At 34.4% G+C, this 22,649-nt stretch overlaps 1 protein-coding gene across 1 annotated transcript in view; it reads left to right on the top strand.

Annotated features, from left to right (window-relative positions):
- Positions 1–22,649, top strand: part of LOC150098916 (alanyl-tRNA editing protein Aarsd1) — a 113,095-nt gene that overhangs the window by 80,004 nt on the left and 10,442 nt on the right. The window contains exons 9-10 of the mRNA XM_090405029.1: positions 1,023–1,077; positions 8,619–8,713. Of these exons, the coding sequence (XP_090261155.1) occupies positions 1,023–1,077; positions 8,619–8,713 (150 nt within the window). The remainder of the gene's footprint in view (positions 1–1,022; positions 1,078–8,618; positions 8,714–22,649) is intronic.

Here is a 22,649-nt window from a genome sequence, read left to right as displayed (position 1 = left end):
TTGGTGGATGTTTCTTCTGCCTCCTTGAGCAACGGAAAAATGGACATTACAATGTTGGCATACCACTTTTGTTCCATCATTACACAGCTTGTCAAGTTTGAATTCTTTCTGGAGATTGTCATTAAAACTATAGTTTTGCCTCTTTGGCATTGCAAGGATAGACTTAAAGTTTTAAAAATGAGACTTAAAACTTTAAAAAATATGAAATTTAAACCACCGCTATTGAATAACAAAACCATCGGTTAGCATATGGGCAAAACAAAAACTAACACTACAGCAGAACAGATGCCGCATCTGAGACACACAAGTGTTGCCAACATGTTTTTTTTTTTTTTCTCTGAATAAATCACTGCAGATATTGATATTTAGTATCGAACAATACAACTCCATTGGTTATACAAATTATTAGTATCCATGATATTGATATATGATTATAGGTTATGAATAATAATTTATGAATAACCAATATTAAAGTATATGTATAGTTTTTATTAAAAAACAGGACAAAATTGACATTTTTATTAAAACAATGGGACAGCCAGGAAATATGAAAAAAAATGGTACTGTCCCGTTCAAAACGGTACATATGATCAGCCTACTTATAATCAATTTGGAGGTCTCCTCTGTCATTTAGCTTTGTGTCTTAAGCAGCTGCTATGGGTGCATAGTTAAGGACATTGTTAATTATTTGAATCAGTCATGTAATCTCAAGTCTGCCAACTGGGAATTAGATCTTTGAAGGACTCAGTTTATAATGGGAACCATATTTCACCTGTCATTAGTGTGTGTGTGTGTGTGAGTTTTTTTAATTTATTTTTTTATTTTTAAGATCATCAGAAAGAAGCCCCTTCCCCCACCTCACTAACATATTATTTATGTTAATAATAGTTATAACTGTTTTTGTTTTAATTTAATTAAAATTTTAGTTAAAAGCAAATTATAGTTTACAATTTTGATTTTTATATATAATTTTCAAAATATCCATAAATCTGTTTGCCAACAGAAATTATTTTATTTAATAGACGAGAAGCAGTTGCAGAATTCATGACAATTTTTGCAAATGAAGTAAAAGATGAAGTAAGTTTAAAATATTGTGTTCAATTATTTGTTGAAAATTGAAAGATCTTTTAGCTTGTCTGTCCTCAAAAACATCTTTGCAACATCTCAGCAAACAAATTCTTAGTTATGAGGCCCAGATCTTCAACCATCTGTTGTCTGGGCTGTTGGCATTGGTTATTTGTCCTCCCTAACCAGCATTAGAAACAAAATAATTTTCTAGCAATTTAAGAAGTAATCTCCTTTTAACAAAATAAATTCCACATAATCTGTAAAATAATTCATTTTGCAAAGAAAACAATTTACTTAAGACAATATCATAATTGTGCTTTGATTTGTACTTTGTACAATAGCAATTATCTGTGATTGTAATGTTTAATTTTTTTTATCTGTCTACATCTGAAATCACTGTTACACTTAGTACTTTGGTGCATAAAGTATATCATACCTGACAAGAGATTATATTCGTGTTATCTATGTTTAACTCAGGTATAAACAATTTTTGAAACACTAATTAACCAAGATTTTATTGTTGTTACATATTGCAAATAGAATATTAATTTTAAGAATACTAATACTAATATATTATGTATATTAGAATGCTGGTATTGTTGTTAGACTATCAACAATACCAGCATTCTATTGAATAAAATAAGAAACAAGGATTTTGGTTAAATTTTTTTTTAAATACCACATAAACAGAGAACATATATTGCATGAATGTTAAGTTTAATATAGAGTTATAGTACATAAGCTGTTGTTAACAATGGAATGGTTTAAATACAAAGTACTGCAGAATCTAATTTCCTCATATCATGTACATTTAGACTTCAATTTGTATTAGGGATGCCTTAGGAGCATGTAACCTTACTATTTTTTTTTAGCAATATGCAAAGAAAATTTCTTCTAAGTAAAACATAGTTCTGTACAGAACAGTTGATACATACGATATGCACAATTAATCTTGATTTTTTTTTTTTCTCTGTTATAAGTCAAAAGTATAACATTCACTTTCTCAGATTTCACAACTTTGTTCTTTCTAAGGACAACAGCGAGTTTTCATATGTAAGAGTTGTAGGAAAAGTAGATTTTCTAAATGACTAGATATTTTTGTGAATTTTTAGATTTCAGATGATTCTAATTTTTGGAATGGTTTATAAGCAGTCCTTAATATTTAGTTATTTTAAGAAAAAAAGAAACTGATGTAACTGGAAATTCTACTTATGAATGGTAAAGAGAGAATCCTTATATCCAGTATCTGTGTTCTGATATGGCAATTTAAATCATAACTAAACATTTTGAGTTATGGTTTAAGCCAATAAGAATACAATTTGGTCAGCTAAATTACAAATTGTGAGCCCATCCTTGTTTATTCAGTATCCAGGTAGATACCCAATAGGGTGCACCACAAGAAGATAAGGATTGAACGTCATGTCAGAAGCCCCTGGTTGGTTCTCCACAGTCTCCCAAAAGGCCATGTGGAAGTCTCCTCCCAGTTATCCAGCCTTGACCCTTAAGCACTCCAAACCAATTTTAACCTATGGATCTGAGAGCTGAGTTAGAAATAAAACTCTTGATCAAAGACTACAGACAACAGATATGAGAGTCCTGAGAAAGACTAGAGGATTGAACAGCAGTATCATATTATAAACAAGGATATTAGGAAAGAACTTCACATTGTTAGCAATCAGAAATGTGTTAGCAGAGCTAATTTAAAATGATATATTCACTTAAACAGAACAGGAGAGGAAAGATTAACTGAACAAGTGTTCTTTGCCAGGTTAGTAGGAAAAAGATCCAGAGAAAGACCAAGATGTAGGTGGATTGATACAGTAAAATGTGCCTTAGAAGAAAGAAATATAAGATCTGATAATATTGGAATGTTAACAAATAACAGACTAATCTGGAGAAAAATTGTTGATAGGAAGATAGCAATGATATAACTTTTCGTGTAGTACTATCACATGATCTGTACACCTGAGGATATATATATATGTGTGTGTGTGTGTGTGTGTGTGTCAAGAATGTGATGATGATGATGATTTTCAGCCTGTTATAGCAAGTTTATAGGGACGAAAGAAATATTTTGTTATGGTGAAATTTCTCTCCATAGCATTTGTATGGATTTTTGCTGGAACAGTTAATTTTGTGTGTTTTATCATTATCAAATTTTGAAATATACTCCCAATGAGAGTACATTTCAAGAATGTACTCTCATTGGGTGTACAGGATATTATGATAGTAATACATGAAGAGATACATCATTACTAACTTTCTGTTGACAATTTTTCCCTTCAAATTAATCTATTAAACATCAAGACTTCGATATTATTAAATCTTATATTTCTCTTTTCTTTGGCACTTTTTATTATATCATTCCACCTAAATCTTGGTCTTCTTTCTCTAGGTCTTTTTTTTCCTGTTATCCTGGCAAAAAAAGACTCTTATTTTGTTAACCTTTCCTCTTCCATTCTGTTAAGTGACCATACAACTTGAGAGTAGCTCTGCTAACACATCATTTTCATCATCATTGTTCATTTCCCTAATCTTCCTTGAAACTTTCATATCTGTGGTCTCCAGGCTTTGATCAATTGTTTTATTTCTAACCCATCTCTCAGCTCCATAAGTTAAAACTGGTCAAGACATTGTCTTGTATACATCTAATTTAGTGTTTTGACTAGGTGTGTTTTTATCAGGAACATTCAATTAGGAAATTCTTCTGTAATTCTCGCATTCAGTTTTATTTTCCTTTTTTATAGATAGGTATTATGAGAGCTCTACTTCAGTCATCTAGAATTTGATCCTCTGACTATGCCTTCTGAATTATGCTGTGTATCCACCATAAAGAGAGTCTCTGTAGCTCAGTTGGTATAGACAAAGTCCTTTGGTCAGAAAGATCTGGGTTCGATTCCTGTCCATGATGTGAGGAACTTTTATCTGGTCCCTTTCGACTAAAGGTAAATTAGCCATATTCTTGTATGGAGGTAGAGGATTTTTTTCACCTAAACAGATTTACAGTAAAAAAAATACATACTTGAAAATTCCTCATTGGAGGGCTCAACCGCTCCTAAGGGAGATGGGGAAAATTGGGTGAACCCCCACATGACAACAATGACATCCACTGTAAAAACGTTTGCTAAATGAAATTTGCAAAAGTCTGTCTACCTTTCAGCTTTTCTTCTTCAAGTATTGATATGTATTTTTCATTACATTCCTGGTGTGTGTTTTTTACCATCATACTGTCACTACTTTTTTCATTTAACATTCTTTCCAAGTAATTACCCCATACATCCAGAATATCTTTATCTTCAGTTTTCATGTCACCTTTATCATCTGATTCCTTTTACAGAACTTACTCTTTCTTCCATTTCTAAGTGTTTTTCAGTAGCCTCCAGATTATTATGCCACCTTCCTGATACTTGTTTTCTGTGTTCTTACCAAAATCTTCTTATGACTTTTGTTTAGCTAGTTTTACACAGCTTCACTTTCTGGCATTTTTTTTCTGTATTCTCTAAGGTTATTTACTTGCCAATAACTTTCAGTAATTTTTGTTTCTTTAATGTCAATCCTACCGATGTAAGGCTGAAAACCTATAACACATTTTAATACTGTTGAAGGGCTAAGGCTTAAATAATCTGGAAACCTTTCTAGAAATCAAACATGGAACTTTTCAAGCCACTTTGCTCCTCTAATAAGAAGGGTAGTGGTTTCCACAAAAGTGACAGAAACTGTTGATTTTCATCCTATATTTATTATTTCAAGATTTTCACAAACATCCATGTGCCACTGTGATATAGAGTTGGCTGCAGTGAGGACCTTTTACATAATGTATGCAACATTATGTAAAAATACCAAATACAACTGAACATTGTAATGTACAATTGAAATTTGTACATCACAATGGAACTCTTTTAGACATGCAGTGGCATGGATAAAACAACTATTGGGATATTAAAAAAATCAATACAGTTGAAGATAACAATTTCCCAAGCTTTTGAAATCAAAAGGCAACCATTACAATTCAACCTTTCCATTGCTGAAAAAAAAATAAAATAAAATAAATATATATATATATATATAGAGAGAGAGAGAGAGAGGGAGCCTGTGTAGCTCAGTGGATGTGGTGTTTGCACACCACAGTGCACATTGGTAAAAATACCAAATACAACTGAACATTGTAATGTACAATTGAAATTTGTACATCACAATGGAACTCTTTTAGACATGCAGTGGCATGGATAAAACAACTATTGGGATATTAAAAAAATCAATACAGTTGAAGATAACAATTTCCCAAGCTTTTGAAATCAAAAGGCAACCATTACAATTCAACCTTTCCATTGCTGAAAAAAAAGTAAAATAAAATAAATATATATATATAGAGAGAGAGAGAGAGAGGGAGCCTGTGTAGCTCAGTGGATGTGGTGTTTGCACACCACAGTGCTCGACCTCATGAAGGAAGACTTCTTGGTTTCGAATCTGGTCGGCGACTAGAGGAAATTTTTCTAAGCTTTTTTTCGACCGGTTCCCGAGTTAGTCGATCTCTGGCATGGGCAAGCGGGTTTTTTCTCCTAGAAACTCTGATTTTTTTGTCCTGTAAACTCAAGAAAATCGACCGTGGAACCCACACCATTTCAGACATTAAAATATATATGTTAGAGACCACGAGATGGTGGCACTTGTTGAGCCGTCTCTCTTCACTGTGTGCCGCTTAATTAGTGATAGCCTTGAGCCAGCTATCTCTGATTGGATACCAATGGAGATTGAACTGCCCACTCAGTCTCCAAAATTCCAAAAGTTAGATAGGGCTAAAACGACCTCGCCTACTCCCTATACAGGAATAAAAAGTGTTAGCTGATTTTTGATATATATATAAGCCATCAAAGCTCTCCTGGCTGACTTATTTTCAAAATTTTCTTTTACAATTTAAATTTAAAAAATGACTTGTAAAACTTTCAGCTATTTTCAAATCAAGAATAAACCAAAATTATAACTTTTATCAATTATGTTTTAATGAATTTTCCTCAATATAATACAATAGTAATTTTTTTTTTCCTGAAAAGACACAGACCATGTGCCATGTTGGGTCAATGTGGTACATGACCAAAGATTTTTTCTGCACCATTTCCTCAAAACAGGGGTATACACACATGTAAGGTAATGCAACATCTCTCACACTATATATATCTGCTCTCCATCATTTTCTTCTTTTCACATGAAGCATTCGAACACATGACAAAACCCAGTGTTTTCTTATAGGTCTGGGAACAACTAGGGATGAAAGCATCTTCTTCTCAATCCAAGGAGTTGGTTTACATCCATGATTATGTACATCCCATTTTAGTGGTGATTGCTCTTGGTGTATGGAAGTTTTGAAAAATTTCTCTTGCAAGAATTAATTAAAAATCTGCAAGAGTATGTTTTTCCTTGGTTTTACTTTGTACATTTTCTGAGAATTTAGAACTGTTATGTACAGGAGGTGAAAAAAAAAAAAAAACTTTCTGTACCAACTCAAGTCTTTACACAAACATTCAGCAGAACTTACTATCATCTCTGACCTGTCATCTGTTGTATTATTGTATTCTGTTGCATAATTGTGCTTCACTATTAGTTTTTTGTTCTTTACTCATGATTTCCTCATGCAATTTTCATAACTTGTGGTCAGCGTACATATTTCTGCTATTTTTATTATTCCTGAGAAGACACAGACCATGTGACACATTGGGCTAATATGTCACATGGTCAAAGATTTCTTCTGCTATGTGTACAGTACAAATATTTTCTTCTGCACAACAGAGAGGTGCTCGAGTTGAGCTGAATTGTATTCATACTAGATATCATCACATGCCCACAAAATTCAAGCATCTTTGAAAGTAGTTTTCATAGAGATTTTCTAGTGCAAAAGCATACTCAAGAATATTCAAGTTCAGCACTGACACCATTTTTAAACTGCTTGATCTTAGCAATGAAAAAATTAAGTTAGGCTGATCTAATTAGCAATTTATTTGAATAAATTTGACTTGATACAGAAGAGAGCAATTAGGTTTATGGCTGAACAATCTCTCTCTTGGTCAAAATTATCATAGAAAATATCAGCATAGAAGCTTATCCATCATATTTTCAGAGACCACAAAAAAAAATACAATGTATTTTTTTTTGTGGTTCATGTATCTTTTTAATATAACGCTGAGGCAACTTAAGTCAAAGGTGGGAATCTGTCACACTGTTATACGGCTGCTACTGTTCATATCACTACATTGAGTTTTACATAGTAATGTGCTGTGCTAACATTACAATGATGCAAATAAGAAGTTAATCGGGTGACATACAAATTAATAAAAAATTGCAAGATGTTCATCAATTAAGCTAACCAGTGCCGTTATATTAAAAAGATATGACCCAAACCAGAATTGTATTTTTTTCTATTTTTTCGTGGCCTCCGAAAAGACTATGGATAATGTTCTATGCCGATATTTTCTATGATAATCTCGATCAAGAGAGGTTGTTCAGCCATAAACCTAATTGCTCTCTTCTGCATTGAGTCAAGTATCTTAAAAGCACCAAAGACACATCTCAAATGTAAGAACAGAAATCATAATTATTCAGAGGTAATAACATTCCATGGAATCCCATAGGTAGTGTTGTCAGTTGAGCCAGACACCAGATTTATGAGCTTTGTTAACAAGTCCTTCCATCTATCAGATTCACTTTAAATAGCTAAAAATTCCACACTCCTTATCCTGAAAAATCTGTACATTGATTCATTTGCAATCATGCCCCTATTCTCATTTTGGTCTTATTATTCTCTAGTTTGCCATACCTTTCACTTCTAAATTGGTCATTAATTACAGCTAAAATTATCAACTCTTTTACTTAACCTTTTTGCATGTTTAAGTAATTTTAGTTATTTGCACTTTAATGAGCCTTACATCAGCATAGAGAATTGCTGAATATCGTACAGATCTGATCACCTGGTTTTCATGGGATGAGGAAACTATAAAGGGTACAAAAGCAGATAACAAAGATAATATCAGGACTTTGGAATGTCAACAATGAGAACATGTAAACTACAAAGTTGGTTAGATAGGAAGAGACATGACATGAATAAGACCAAAATGAGAATAGGGGCATGATTGCAGAATAAGACCAAAAGTGACAAATTATTAAATGATCCCTAGAAATTAAAACTAAGGAGATTTTCTAAGCATTAGAACGAAGGAAAGTACAAGGGGACCAATCCTGGAAGTTGCACAAAGGAGTGAGAAATATGTTCTTATGCAGAGTGGTGGGTATAAAGAATGCATTTGCCTAAAAGGATGGTGAGGTGCAGACAATGAATGATTTTAAGAATTACTTTGATATAATGGTCAAAATATTGAGTATACTATCAAGTTCAATTTGTTATCTAAAATAGTGCAATACCCATTAAATATCAATCCAGAAAATGTTTGGCCAGTTAATATTTGAATTTTAAAGAGCTTAACCATTTGTCACTTAAAGATAATTTTATATATAATATACATCATTATCTAAGTTTCTTTTTTCTCTTCACATCATTTCAGACTGTGTTATTGTTTCTGACTGTTGGAGAAGAAAAAGGAATAGGTCATATGCTGCTTACGGGTCCTGAAGATATGGTTTCAGATCTCGGACCACAGTAAGTATGGTATTATTTTTACTATTTGTTAATAACCATAACTGGGCAGGAGTTTATTTTATATCTAAAAATTAATGTAATTGATACAAATATGGATGGGAAAAGCAGAATTATTTTTTTTATATCGAGATACTTTATATGCCACAAAGATGTATCCCAAAAAATGGTTCACTATCTAAATATCAAATATCAGAAAAGTTTTTATACAAATAAAACAGTATTTCTACTATTCATGTAATTTGATAGCCCTTTACATAGAATAGCTCAATCCAGAAAATGTTTGGCTAGTTAATTTCTGAATTTTAAAAATTTATAAAAGTGATGTTCCCTGCCCTAAAAAAAAAAATAATATTCTCTCCTAATTTTATCCTAAAGTCATTCAAAATAGATTTAGAAGATCCATGAAAATATGTGAAGCTGGGGAAAAATCTTCGAGCTTTTTTGTTATTAATAAAAATAAATAATTTTTATTCTGTGAAGAGATAATTTGTGTTACTTAGGATAAAATATGCATAAAAAAATAAGCTTCGTCAAGTAGGCAAACTTGTGGATTAAATCATGTACACTCCGATAAACCATCCTGATGCCATCACCCAGAAGCTTTGGTTCATTGATTCATTTAAAGAAAATGCAATGCAAGTGCTGACTGTTGTCATGATTAACGATAACTCTAAATTGCTTCAGGAAATGAAAAGGTTGCTGGAATGATTGAAGTAATGATAAAGTTACAAGAGCATTAGATGAGGGAAAGGCATATACTGCCATTTTCTTAGACTTAGCGAAGGCATTTGACAGGGTGCCACATGATAAGCTGATATTTAAGTGCAGCACATGGGTCTGGATGTCAAATTGGTCAACTAGATTTAGGATTGGCTGTCCGATAGGTATCAGAGAGTTGTGTATGGTGGGGCAGATTCAAGGAAGCAGAGGGTTACAAGTGGGGTCCCACAGGGCTCAGTGCTGTGACCTATATTGTTTAACCTTTATATCAATGACATTGTCAGTGGATTGCAGGGGGATGTTCAGTTTTTAGATGATGCAAAGCTGGGAAGGATTATTAGTAATAGTGTAGATGCGGCAGCCATGCAAGAGGATTTGAATAAGCTAGATATATGGGCAAATGAATGGGGCTATCGGTTTAATGCAGCAAAATGTAAGGTCTTGAGGTTTGGGAAACATCGATGAGACAATGCATACTCTATGGTAGAAGTTATACTGGAGGAAGTAGGGGAGACAAGAGATCTGGGATTGATGGTTGATAGAAACCTGAAATTTAGGGGACATATTGCAAAGGTGGTGAAGGTAACACAGAGGATTGCTGCAATAATTAGAAGAACAGTGACCTGCATAGATAAAACAGTTATCATTCCGTTGTATAAGACCCTGATCAGACTACACTTGGACTATTGTTCTCAGATTTGGTCCCCAGAATTTGAAGGGGATAAATTAACTGTGGAAAGGGTACAAAGGCGGATAACAAAGATGGTTTCAGGACTGTACAATGATAGTTATGAGGATCGGGTGAGGGAATGTGGACTGCAGAGTTTGGTGGATAGAAGAAAGAGAGGTGATATGATTGAGACTTTTAAACTGTTGAGTTCGCGTGGTTGAACAATGGGAAGGAGTGATGACAAGAGGCCATCCCTGGAAGTTACGAAAGGAAACTGTGAGCAAGAGGGTGAGGAGTGGTTTCTTTGCATGGAGGGTGTTTGAACCATGCATTGCCTGATGGAGTGGTGAGGGCGAGAACGGTCAATGAGTTCATACGATAGACTTTGCGTTTTTCAGGAAGGACCTCCCACGATGAGTCTTTTGACTCCATGGAGGCCTGAATAATAATAATAATTTCCTTGGAAATCAAGATTTAAATTTAAACAGTGCTGTGCACTGCATGTGGAATATATATATATATAAATTAACATATCCACTTTCCACTTATTAGGCTTTTAAGTTTGAATCCTACTGTGGGCATGGTGTTTGTGATTATCTTTAGGTGAGAGATCAATTTCATTATCTGGTAAGACATCACCACTCAGCTTACTGGAAGCCTGAAATGGCTTGGAAGAGTACCATATTTGTTCTCTTAGAGCAGTATTTGTAGATTAAGTAAAATATATTAAAAACGTAAATAAATAATAATCATAAAAAATCCACACCTAAGGTACTTATGTGTTATAGGTTTACAACCTTTCATGGGTAGGAATCATATGCCATGGATGAGGAATCAACTAATAGTATGGAATAAGAGAGAAATTAATCAAAACACTAAAATCATCTGTATGCTAGACAGTGTTCAAACCAATTTTAACTTATGGATCTGAGAGTTAGGTTAGAAATAAAACAGTTGATTAATGACTAGAGGACACAGATAAGAGAGTTTTGTAAAGAGGTAGGGTAGGGAATATATGGCATCAATGGCAAAATCATATTAAAAATGAAATATTAGGAAGGAACTTAAGCTTGATTAATTAACATTGTTAGCATTCAAGACTTGTGAGCAGGGCTGATCTTGGACATTATGGTCACTTAATCAGAATATGAGAGGAAAAATGAGAAAAACAGGTATTTGACCACAATGGCAAGCAAAAATAGAAAAACAGAAGACCAAGATCTAGGTGAATTTATGCATTTAGAAATCTTAGTTATTTTTGCGTTTTGTAGAGCTTTCTCTTCTTTGTAGAGAGAGCTCTGGTACGAATGTATCGCGAAAGGTTCCCGAACAGATGTGTACCACATCACCAAATGTTTGCATATTTCCATCAGATTATGTAACTATGGATCAATCAGGAATCGCAGGCATGATAGAGTGGCCACAATTGATGTGAATCCCGCCATGGAAGAGGTGTTCCATGTGATGGACAATAATCCTGAGACAAACACACGTGCAGTTGCCTCTGCTATAGGGGTATCTTGATCCAGTGTATTGCACGTTTTGCACTCTGAGTCCTTACATCCATTTCATCTGCAACAGATCCAGTTACTGATGGCTGAAGATTATCCTTGACGTGTGAAATTTGCGCAGTGTTTTCTGCATAAAAGCGCCATAGACCCGGATTTTCCAACTTGTGTTTTGTTCACGGATGAATTCACATTTCTGTGCGTCAGTACTTGGACAGGTCCTTTGGGGCTTGATGGATTGGGCATGGTGGACCCATCACATGGCCCCACGCTCACCTGATTTATCGAGCATTGATTTCTTTCTGTGGAGGACCCTTAAAGCCATGGTGTACGAAATGCCTGTTGCCTCTGACATGGAATTCGTGGCAAGAATCGCCATCGGAGCTGCTAATACCCGGGAAACTCCAGGTATTTTTGAAAATGTTCTGCAATCAATGCATCATCAGTGTCAGGCATGCATCACTGCTGATGGTCATAACTTTGAGCACCTGATGTGAAACCATGTTATGTATCCAACTACTATTGAACTGTTCAGTTAGGCGTAATAAAGTTTTTTACACTTCTTACTGCCTTGTGTTATTTCTGTATCTGTGTCCCTGTTAGTACCTGCTGGTGGCATTTCCGGTCATGCTTTCCAATGTGAATATGGTTGTTTTTGATGTTCTCTACCTTCCCTCAAAGTTTGTACGTGGAATTTTGAGCCATCCTGTATAGCTGGTAAGAATATATTGAAACAGTGGAAAAGATGTGGTACCTAGGAGCAGAGGGAGGGGGGAAAGAACAGTTGTTCTTTTTATTATTATTAATATAAGATCTCGTAGAGTCAAAAGACTCATTGCAAGAGGTGCCCACTGTCACACACAAAGATTATCAACTGTGCCTTAAACTCATTCACAGTTTCTGCACTCACCACACTTTGGCAAAGTAGAGGAATTGTGAGTGTATTCCAGAAGTGATTAGTGAGTATATTCCACTCACTAATCAATTTCCACACACACAGAAAAAATAAAACAAAACTTCACCTATTGTTTTTTTCATACTCTCAAATATCTCTTCTAAATTAATCTGATAACACCTCCCCCACCACCAGAACTCAATCATATCTTTCCTTCCTATACACAAGGCTCTACAAATGGGATTCTCTCAATCTACAAGATACTCATTTTGAAAAATGTGTCACCAGGTATATGTAGTCAGTGTGGTCTAATCAAGGCCTTATAGAGCCATAACCTCTTTGCTTCTACATGTTAAGATCCTCCTCCTCATTACAGTCTGTTACAATGTCATCACAGGTTTAGCAATGTAACCTCTGAATTTGAGCTCCCTATCCACCACCACCCATGGCCTATAATTCATAGCATTAGTCTTATTACTGGGGTGCTTCAGGGTCAAAGCTGTATAACTGAGAGGAGACCTCCACACAGCCTTTAAAGGAATGCGGAGAACCGACCAGGGCTTCTGACCTAATGCCTAATGTCCAATCCTCACCTTCTCGTGGTGCACCCTGTTGGGTATCTACTTGGATACTGAACGAACGATGATGGGCTGGCAATTTGGGATTTAGCTGACCAAATTGTATTCTTATTGGTACAACATGACAAAATTTCATGCCGGCTGGGGCGTCGCACAGTTAAACAAGGCCCCCGTTGTTTTCGCCAGGGAACCATGGTGAATAGCGAAAAGTCAGCTACTGGAACAAATCTGAAAACACACCCCAACTCAACATCACCAGAGTTAAAGATCGGTACTATCAATATAAGAAGCCTGAATGGCAAAGAAATGGAGCTAGCTGAGGAATTAGATAAGTACAAGATTGACATAATAGGGGTGACTGAAACAAAAAAAAAGACAAAAACTGGTGAGAGCTTTCTGAGCAATAAATACAAAATGTTATATTCAGGCAATGACAATCAAGGAAAAGAAGAAGTAGCCATAGTATTCAACACAAAATACGAGGCTAATCTTCTTGAATTGCAATCAGTCTCAAGTAGACTGACTGCAATTCTGTGGGACCATTTGTGCCTATGGTCCCACAGAATGTTCTACTAAGGTAGAAGTGGAGGAATTTTTTGAGGCTTTAGAAAAAGCAACTGACACAATGAAAAAGGAAAAGTTGGTCCTTGTTGGGGATCTAAATAGGAAATGATTATGAGACATACAAAAATATTTTGGGAAAATTTGGAGAAAAGAGCAAAGCTAATAATAATGGCAAATATCTGTTGGATTTCTGCTCAGGACATGGACTGGTTATTACTAACACCATGTTCCAACATAAAAATGTGCACAAATTCACATGGAGAGAAGAGGCTAGGAATAAGAAAAGTCTCATTGACTATGTTATTGTTGATAGTGATGTTTTCTCCCTGGTGCAGGACACCAGAATGTAGAGAGGATTTGAAATTGGAAGCGATCACTATTTAGTCTTGAGCAGGATAAAATTGAATTTCATATTGAAAAGAATGGCATGTAAGAAAGTTTTAAAACGAATAAAAGTTGAGCAGCTGTCAGATGTGAACTGTAGACTAAAATACACAAAGATTATTGAAGAAAAAATGAAAGAGTTTGAGAACAAGAATCAAACCTTGGAGATTCAGTGGCAAGACTTGAAGAAAGCCCTGATTGATTCAGCTAGAGAGGCATGTGGTGAAGTTGTCTGCAAGTATAGAAAAATTAGAACTCCGTGGTGGACACAGGAAGTTAAAGAGGCAGTGAAGGAAAAGAAGAAACCATATCAAAAGTTCCTGACAAATAAGTCAGCTTGTGCTCTTAGAGAATACAGAGACAAATGCAAGAATGCTAAACACTGTGTAAAACTAGCTAAACAAAAGTCATGGGAGGAGTTTGGCAAGAATATAGAAAATAAATATCAAGCAGGTGGCAAAATATTCTGCAGGTTGTTGAAAAAGCTTAGGAATTCAGGAAAGAGTGCTGTAAAAGGAGTTAGAGATGATAAAGGTGACATGAAAATGGGAGAAAAAGATGTCCTTGAAGTATGGAGTAATTACTTTGAAAAACTGCTAAATGAAACAAGCAGTGATGACAGCACAGTGGTAAAAAACACTGACCAGACATACAGTCAGGAATACATATCCATACTTGAAGTAGAAAAAGCCATCAAAGGCTTGAAATGTGGAAAGGCAGCAAGAGTAGATGATATTCGACCAGAAATGCTGAAGTATGGTGGTATAAGAGTCTTACAGTGGCTGCACTGCATAGTTCAGAAAGCCTGAACAGAGGGACGAACGAATTCCCGATGATTGGAGTAGAGCTCTAATAGTACCCATATATAAAAAGGGAAATAAAACTGAATGTGAGAATTACAGAGGTATTTCCCTACTGAGTGTTCCTGGCAAGATCTATGCAAGTATACTTGAGAAACGGTTGAGAAGAATTGTGGAAGAAAAGCTTGGTGAAGAACAAGCTGGATTCAGGCCAAATAGAGGCTGTCAGGATCAGATCTTCACTTTACGACAAATAGTCGAGAAAGCATGGGAATATAACAAAGATCTGTATTTAAGTTTTGTCGATTTGGAAAAGGCATATGACAAGGTGCCAAGAGAGAAGCTATTCAATATGTGGTGTTACAGTTATATGGTGTCAATGGGAATTGATACTTAGTCTTTATTTGAGTTGTAAATCAGCAGTTAGAATTGAAGGAAGTAGATGAAAATGGTTTAATGTTAAATCTGGGGTGAGACAAGGATGTACATTATCCCCTCTGTTATTCATTATCTATATGGATCACATTATGAAGGAAAGTGGTATTAAACATGATATCAAAATTGGAGATGTTAATGTCAGCTCTTTGCTTTATGCGGATGATGTTATACTTCTAAATAAATCTGCTACAAGTCTGCAAGATTCTCTGACTAAATTGAATAACTGTTGTAATAGATATGGTATGAAGGTCAGCAATAAAAAGACAAAGACAATGAAAATAGGCAGAATCATTGAAAATGTCAACTGTGTTGTGAATGGAGAACCTGTGGAACAAGTAAAACATTTCAGCTACTTAGGCATGATTTTTAGTGAAGATGGTAAATTGAATATAGAAATAGACAACAGAATCAGCAAAGCTGGTATGGTGGGAAGTCAAATGAATAAATTCATATGAAATAAGAGAGAAATTAGACAGAACACTAAATTAGCTGTATACAAGACAGTATTCAAACCAGTTTTAACTTATGGATCTGAGAGCTGGGTCAAAAATAAAACACTTGACCAAAGACTAGAGACCGCAGATATGAGAGTCCTGAGAAAGATTATAGGCGTGAGCAGATGGCATTAATGGCAATATCATTAAAAACGCGAATATAAGGAAAGAACTTGACATTGTCAGCATCCAGGAATGCGTTAGCAGAGCTAATCTCAGGTGGTATGGTCGCTTAAACATTATGAGCGAAGAAAGAATAGCAAAACAACCGAGAGGAAGACCAAGATATAGGTGGATTGATACGGTACAAAGTGCCTTAGACGATAGACATATAAGATATGATAATGTTGGAGTCTTGACAAGTAACAGACTGATTTGGAGGAAAATTGTAGATAGGAAGGAAGTTAGTAATGATGTAATTTTTTTGTCATGTAGTACTATCATATCCTGTACACCCCTTGAGGGTACATGGCAGGAATTTGATGATGAGTCTTATTGCTCCGCTTTGAAGTGGAATGGAACTTATCTCTGCTCTGGGACTTACCCTATTTCAAGAATCTTGTTACAACAGATATGCCAAGGCTGCTGCTGTTAACTCCCTGTAAACATTTCCTTAAAATGTACCATACTGTGAGAGTGGTACTTAAGGAAATGAAATTTTAAGGAAAATCAAGAACTACTGCCTTGTTAACATCAAGTTCACTTAATTCCTCATATACATTTTACTCACTCACTATCAGTCCCTCTGTCATACACTCAAGCTCCTATGATGTTGCATGTATAAGGATGAAATAGCTTGATTAATTGCTAATTGAATACCATGATTACATCTTTGCAGCAGTTACCCATTATTTTCATCCACTTAACATCATCTTCATATAAAATTTCTTCTTCCAGATGGCAAAAGTCATATCTGTTGGACACTCTCACCAAATGAAAGAAGATCCAATACTCCATTCATAATCACATCCTTTGATATGATCAGATCTAAGATTCTTGATCCTTATATGCCTTTTGTTACATCATGGTATATGAAATTTAGGGACCTCATTGCTAGAATTGTGAGGACATTAAAATGTAAAAATAAAGAAATAAAGTTTTGTTCAGACAGCATATTGAATAGATTTGGCATCTGGTTTTAGAGGAGTTGAATATCTCCTTGGAGATATTCATGGAGATGAATATTCAGGAGATGAATTTTGGATACAAACCAGAGAAGAATGATTAAGATAGTGTCAGATCTCCATAATATAGGATACGAAGACAGAGTGAGGGATTGCCATTTGTATAACTTAGTGGATAGCAGAAGGAGGAGAGGTAATATAATTCTTAATATAATATTCTATATATAATATATATAATTCTTCTGATGTGTACAAGTATGTGAGGATTTGTATCAGACTAATATAGAAGGGATATTTCATAAAGAATATAAGTTATATAAGGAAGACATGAGTACCAGATAGTTTGTATGGATAATGGTTGACGAGTGGAATGCACTGTCCGAGTTTAGAAACAGTTGATTAGAATTCTGTTTTGGTGAGGAATTGAGTACAGATCTATAGAGGATTATCGAAGATTATTATTGAATGAATTATAATTCTTATGAAATAGTCATAAGATATATCATAAAATGTCAAGATTTTTTAATTTTTTCATTAACAATTTATTATTTGTTAATATTTTCTGCTACATTTCTGTTTCTGGATTTCTGTGCAGGCATGGTTTAATCATTACTGATACCATGTATGCAGCATAAAGATGTGTACAAATTCACATGGGCAGAAAACACAAGAAATAACAAAGTTTTATTAGCTATGTTATTGTTGAAAGTGATATCTTCATGCTGATTCAGAACACAAAGATAAACAGGAGATTTGAAATGGAATAAAATTGAATATGGTATTAAAAAGAAAATGTGTAAGAAAGTCTTTAAAAGAATCAAAGCAGAACACCTTTCAGACATGAACTGTAGACTCAAATTATACAAATATCATTCAAGAAAAAAATGAAAGAGTTTGAAATTAAGAATCAAACCTTGGAGACTCAGTGGTGCACTCTAAATAAAGCATTGACTAATTCATCCAGAGAGGTGTTTGGTGAAGATGGATGCAATAACAAAAAAATTCAAACTTCATAGCATACTCAAGAAGATTAGAGGCAGCCTTGGAAAATAAGAAATATATCAAATTCCAGGGCTTCCTCTTAAGTATTCTCTCAGAGCAAATGCTGACTTACTTATGTCGCTATTTGCTCTGAGAGAATACAGAAAAGAAAAGAAAAAATCAATGTAAGAAAGCACAGTAAATGTGTACAAGTAGCGATACAAAAGTCACAAGAAAACTTTGGTAAGAATATTATTATTATTGCACAGGCACTTCCATGAAGTCTGAAGACTCTCTTAACAGGAGATCAGCACTATCCACAAAATATCTGTCATACTTCTTTTTGAATGTACTGATCCAGAGGTCGGCAAACTTTTCACTAAAAAGGGCACCCCAAATGGCTAGCTTATGGCAAAGGGCACTTGGCATTAATTTTGCTGGAGGGGAAGTTGTAAGCTTAAAGTACATTCAGTACATATTTATTTTGAATGAATTTATTAATACAGTCATCCCTCGACTTACGTCAGGGTTCTGTTCCATCTAGCAGGGTGTAAGTTGGTTGGACTGAGTTGATACATTAAATCAACAGAGTTATAGGGGTTAGGGACGTAACCATAATAAGTATATATATATATACCTAAACCTCTTTTTACGTGATAGATGCGTTCCTAAAAATTACGCGTAAAAAGAACTACTGACTCCATAGAAAAAGTGAAGATTGGTCCCAAACCTGAAATATAAGCAAAATAATGAAAAAAACAAACATTAAATTCATTAGGATCATAAGATTTTTATTTATATTTCATGGAGAACACACATACATGTAATGAATTTTAATAACTTTAAAAAAAACGTATTCATTTCAGTTGTTTGCTAAGGATTCTATAAAAAAAATTATGTTATTCGCAATCAGTTTCTGACAATAAACGTGAAAGCTTTTGTTTTCATGAGACTAATATCACTAGCACTACTAGATATGGTATTATCGTCATCAACTTCCGCCTCAGCTTGTGGAATTCTTCTTGTCATGTCTTGAACAAAAGTACAACTGGTTGTTAATCGCTGTGTTGATGCTTTAGATAAGTCACGATATAATTCTCTGTATGAAGACATTAGCAACTTAAGCTCACATGAAAACTTCCCAGCACGTTCTTCATTTGGATCATGTCGGGCAAAATAATTGCCTAAATTATTAAAAGTAGGATTATCTTGATCATTATAATTAGCTTCTTCGCTTTCAGGAGTCTCAGAAACAATCTCCACTATTTTGTCTTTGCTAAGAGGTTTATCAATTAACAATTCTTCGATATCTGCTGACGTAAGATCATCGAATCCTTCTCCACCAATTTCACATGCCAAACTTATTATATTGGGGAATTCTGCAGTATGATTGAAGGGAACAGGAGCATTCTCTTTAACACATGTGGCCCAAATAGCTTTCCAGCATGTATTCATAGTTTCTGGTCTCAATTCAGATAATGATAATCGAACCTGATCAATTACAATCCATAATTGAAAATTTTTTCTACACCTCCATAACTGACAGTGTTTCATCATCAATTAGCTTGTTCAAAATGTAATGAAATGTTTGTCTGACATAATATGTTTTAAAAGTCACAATTATACCCTGATCTAGAGGTTGTAGCAATGATGTGGTATTGGGTGGCAGAAAAAAAAATTGCACATTTGGGTATTCTATGGCAGGATGACCGGGTGCATTATCAAGAATCAAAAGCACTTTAAATTTTAGACGCTTGTCATTCAAATAGCATCTAACTTCTGGCACAAAATGTTTGTGGAACCACTCAGTGAAAATATCAAAGGTCACCCAAGTTTTTCTGTTGGCCATCCAGTGAACTGGCAATTTTTGAAAATCTACGCCTTTCATTGGCCATGGTCATAGTGATCGATTTATGAGCAGTGGTTTTAACATCTGATCTTCTAAAGTGTTTGAACAAAATAGGAATGTTATGCGATCCTTTGCTGCTTTGAACCCACCAACAGTTTTTTGCATTTTTGATACGTAAGTTCTGTTTGGCATTTTTTTCCCAGAAAAGGACAGTTTCATCCATGTTCCAAACTTATTCACGAGTGTAACCTCCATCTTCAATTATTTTAGCAAGTTTTTGTGGAAATGCTTTAGTAGTTGTTTCATCAGCAGAAGCTGTTTCACTTTTAATTTTTATATTATGAAGAGCATGTCTTTTAATAAACTTAGCCAGCCAACCATTGCTTGCATGAAATTCATATTTTTTCCTTGATCGAGATGAAGTATCTGGCTGTAGTTTTTTAATCTGTTCATAAAATCTCAATGCTGATTGCTTGATGGAATTTCTGTCAGCTGGCATTCTTTTTTGTACATTATCTTCTATCCACATCACTAAAGCTTTTTTGGCCTTTTCTAGAACAACATCTTTTGTTGATGATAATTTCGCACTTGATTTTGTACCAGAACATACTGCTTTTCTAATAGCCTCTTAATTTTTCTTTATAGATCTGACAGTCGATTCACAGACTCCAAAATGCTTACCTACAGCCGTTGCACGTTCCCCAGTTTGAAGACAATCTAAAATTTGAATTTTTATATCAAAGGAAACGGCTTTCCTTTTTTTTTTTTTTTTTTTGGTTATCGGCAACATCATGTGAGGGCTGGATTAAAATCTTCGGTTAATGAAATCAAAATTACATATAGCTTACCATTTATTATTTCTTGGCAAAATTATTAATTTTATAACGGGATTTTTATTTTGATTTCACTTAAAAAAATGCAAAAAATTTGGTAACTGTGTTGTCTACTCAAACACCAAATTCAAACTACTAAGAACTGCTTTTTTATGTGCAGTCAGTTATGTAATTTGGGGAATTCCCAATAAATGAAATTCGTAAGAATTTAGAATTTTCTTAATTGAAACGAGAATGGAATTCTACAAAATCCTCAGAATTTTCTTGAATTACGGATTTTTTTCCTAACTTAGACTTTAGGTTGGTCGCATAAAAGCGAATAAAAATTGCTTTAAAAAAAGTTATTTTTGATATCCCAATTCACGTAACTCCGAATTCGCATAAAAAAAAAATTTGCATAAAAAGAGGTCTAGGTGTACTGTCATTTTAATTTTTAAACCTTATAAAGCTATACTGTACATTACTGCCACTATAAAACAGGAGAATAATCACCCAAATCTTCCTCTACCTCTCAGGGGACCCTGTAACCCCTAGAGAACGTGTCCCCTGGGTGGCGGATAGAGGAGCCCACCATGTGTGTTTGTGCGTGTGTACATGTGCATGTGTATATATATATATATATGGTGGGGTGGTCCGAATATACTGAATAAGGACTCGTGGACCAACAGGGCCATAAGGGGCAATCATCTTGATTGTAAGGGAAGCGGCACTCCCATAGACCCCTAGCTGGATCTATCCTCTCCTTCTACTTTGAGGAAGATCCACTTACTTTAATCTTTCCTATAAGGCCTTATCAGCCAACTCTTCTTACTTTATGACCCTTATGCTATTAGAGTACTCGAGGGCCATGGGGTCTTTTCATTTCTGGCCTTACAACTATGCCCTCTCTATAAACCTTACTATATTTCTTCTATAATCTACTCTTTCACCTTCAATATACCCTATTCCTCCTATGGGTTTAAATTCGGAAGAAGGCTAGTTCAGAAGCCTTAAGGTAGCAGCCCTACCACTGAACTATTCCATCGTCAGGCTAGTCCCCTGACATGGAGAACATAATCCTACTTGTAAGCTGACAGAAAAAGATACTCGGATTGAATCTATGGGAAACGACCCTGGAATGGAAAAGGGAAAACGAAAATGGAAACGACAAAATATAATACACATAGCAAACTGGAATGTAAGAGAAATAGCATATAAAGAAATAGAATTAGACCAGTTATTAAATGAAAGAAATTTTAAAATAGCAGTAATCACTGAAACAAAAAAGAAATTAAAAGGAACTATGAGAACTGAAAATTTTAATGTGATATACAGTGGAGTCAACAGAGACCAAAGAGCACAAGCAGGAGTCATGATTTGGATTCATAACTACCTTTCAAAACAGTTAAAACATTATAAATTATGGAATGAAAGAATAATAGAAGCTAGAATAAAAATAGATAGAGGCTATTTAACAATAATTGGTTTATATGCCCCAGAAGAAGGAAGAGAACAGGATAATATTGATTTTTATAATCAGCTTCAAAACATATATAATAAAATAAATAAAAATTATTACATAATTTTAGCAGGAGACTTAAATGCAAGAATAGGAAACACGAAAATTAATAATAATATAGGAATACATGGAGAACATACTCTAAACAGAAATGGTAAAAAATTGATTGACTTTGTAGTTTATAATAACCTAAAAATAATGAATTCCTTCTATAAACATAAAGACATACATAAATATACTTGGGCAGCAAGAGGATGGAAATCAGTATTAGATTACTTCATATTAAATGAAAAGACATCAAAATTTTCACTAGATGTTAGAGTTCACAGAGGATATGAAATAAGCAGTGACCACTTCCTTGTTAAAATAAAATTAAGATTACCACCTAAATGGCTACAAGTAACAAGAACAGAAAGAAAAATTGAAACCTTTGTTTATAAAACTAGACTATTGAATGACACAAATGTACAATGGCTATATGAACAAAGAATTGACCAATATCTAGATAAAATAAAACAAAATGAAGAAATAGAAATAGAATGGCTTAATATAAAAATGATACTAAATTCAGCAGCAAATGAAAGCTTAGGAAAGACCAAA

The sequence above is a fragment of the Typopeltis vanoorti genome, chromosome 15 (assembly GCF_054136105.1).
Source record: "Typopeltis vanoorti isolate ZY-2024b chromosome 15, IOZ_Tvanoo_1.0, whole genome shotgun sequence".
Classification (NCBI taxonomy): Eukaryota; Metazoa; Arthropoda; class Arachnida; order Uropygi; family Thelyphonidae; genus Typopeltis; species Typopeltis vanoorti.
This window is presented reverse-complemented; position numbering and strand designations above follow the sequence as displayed.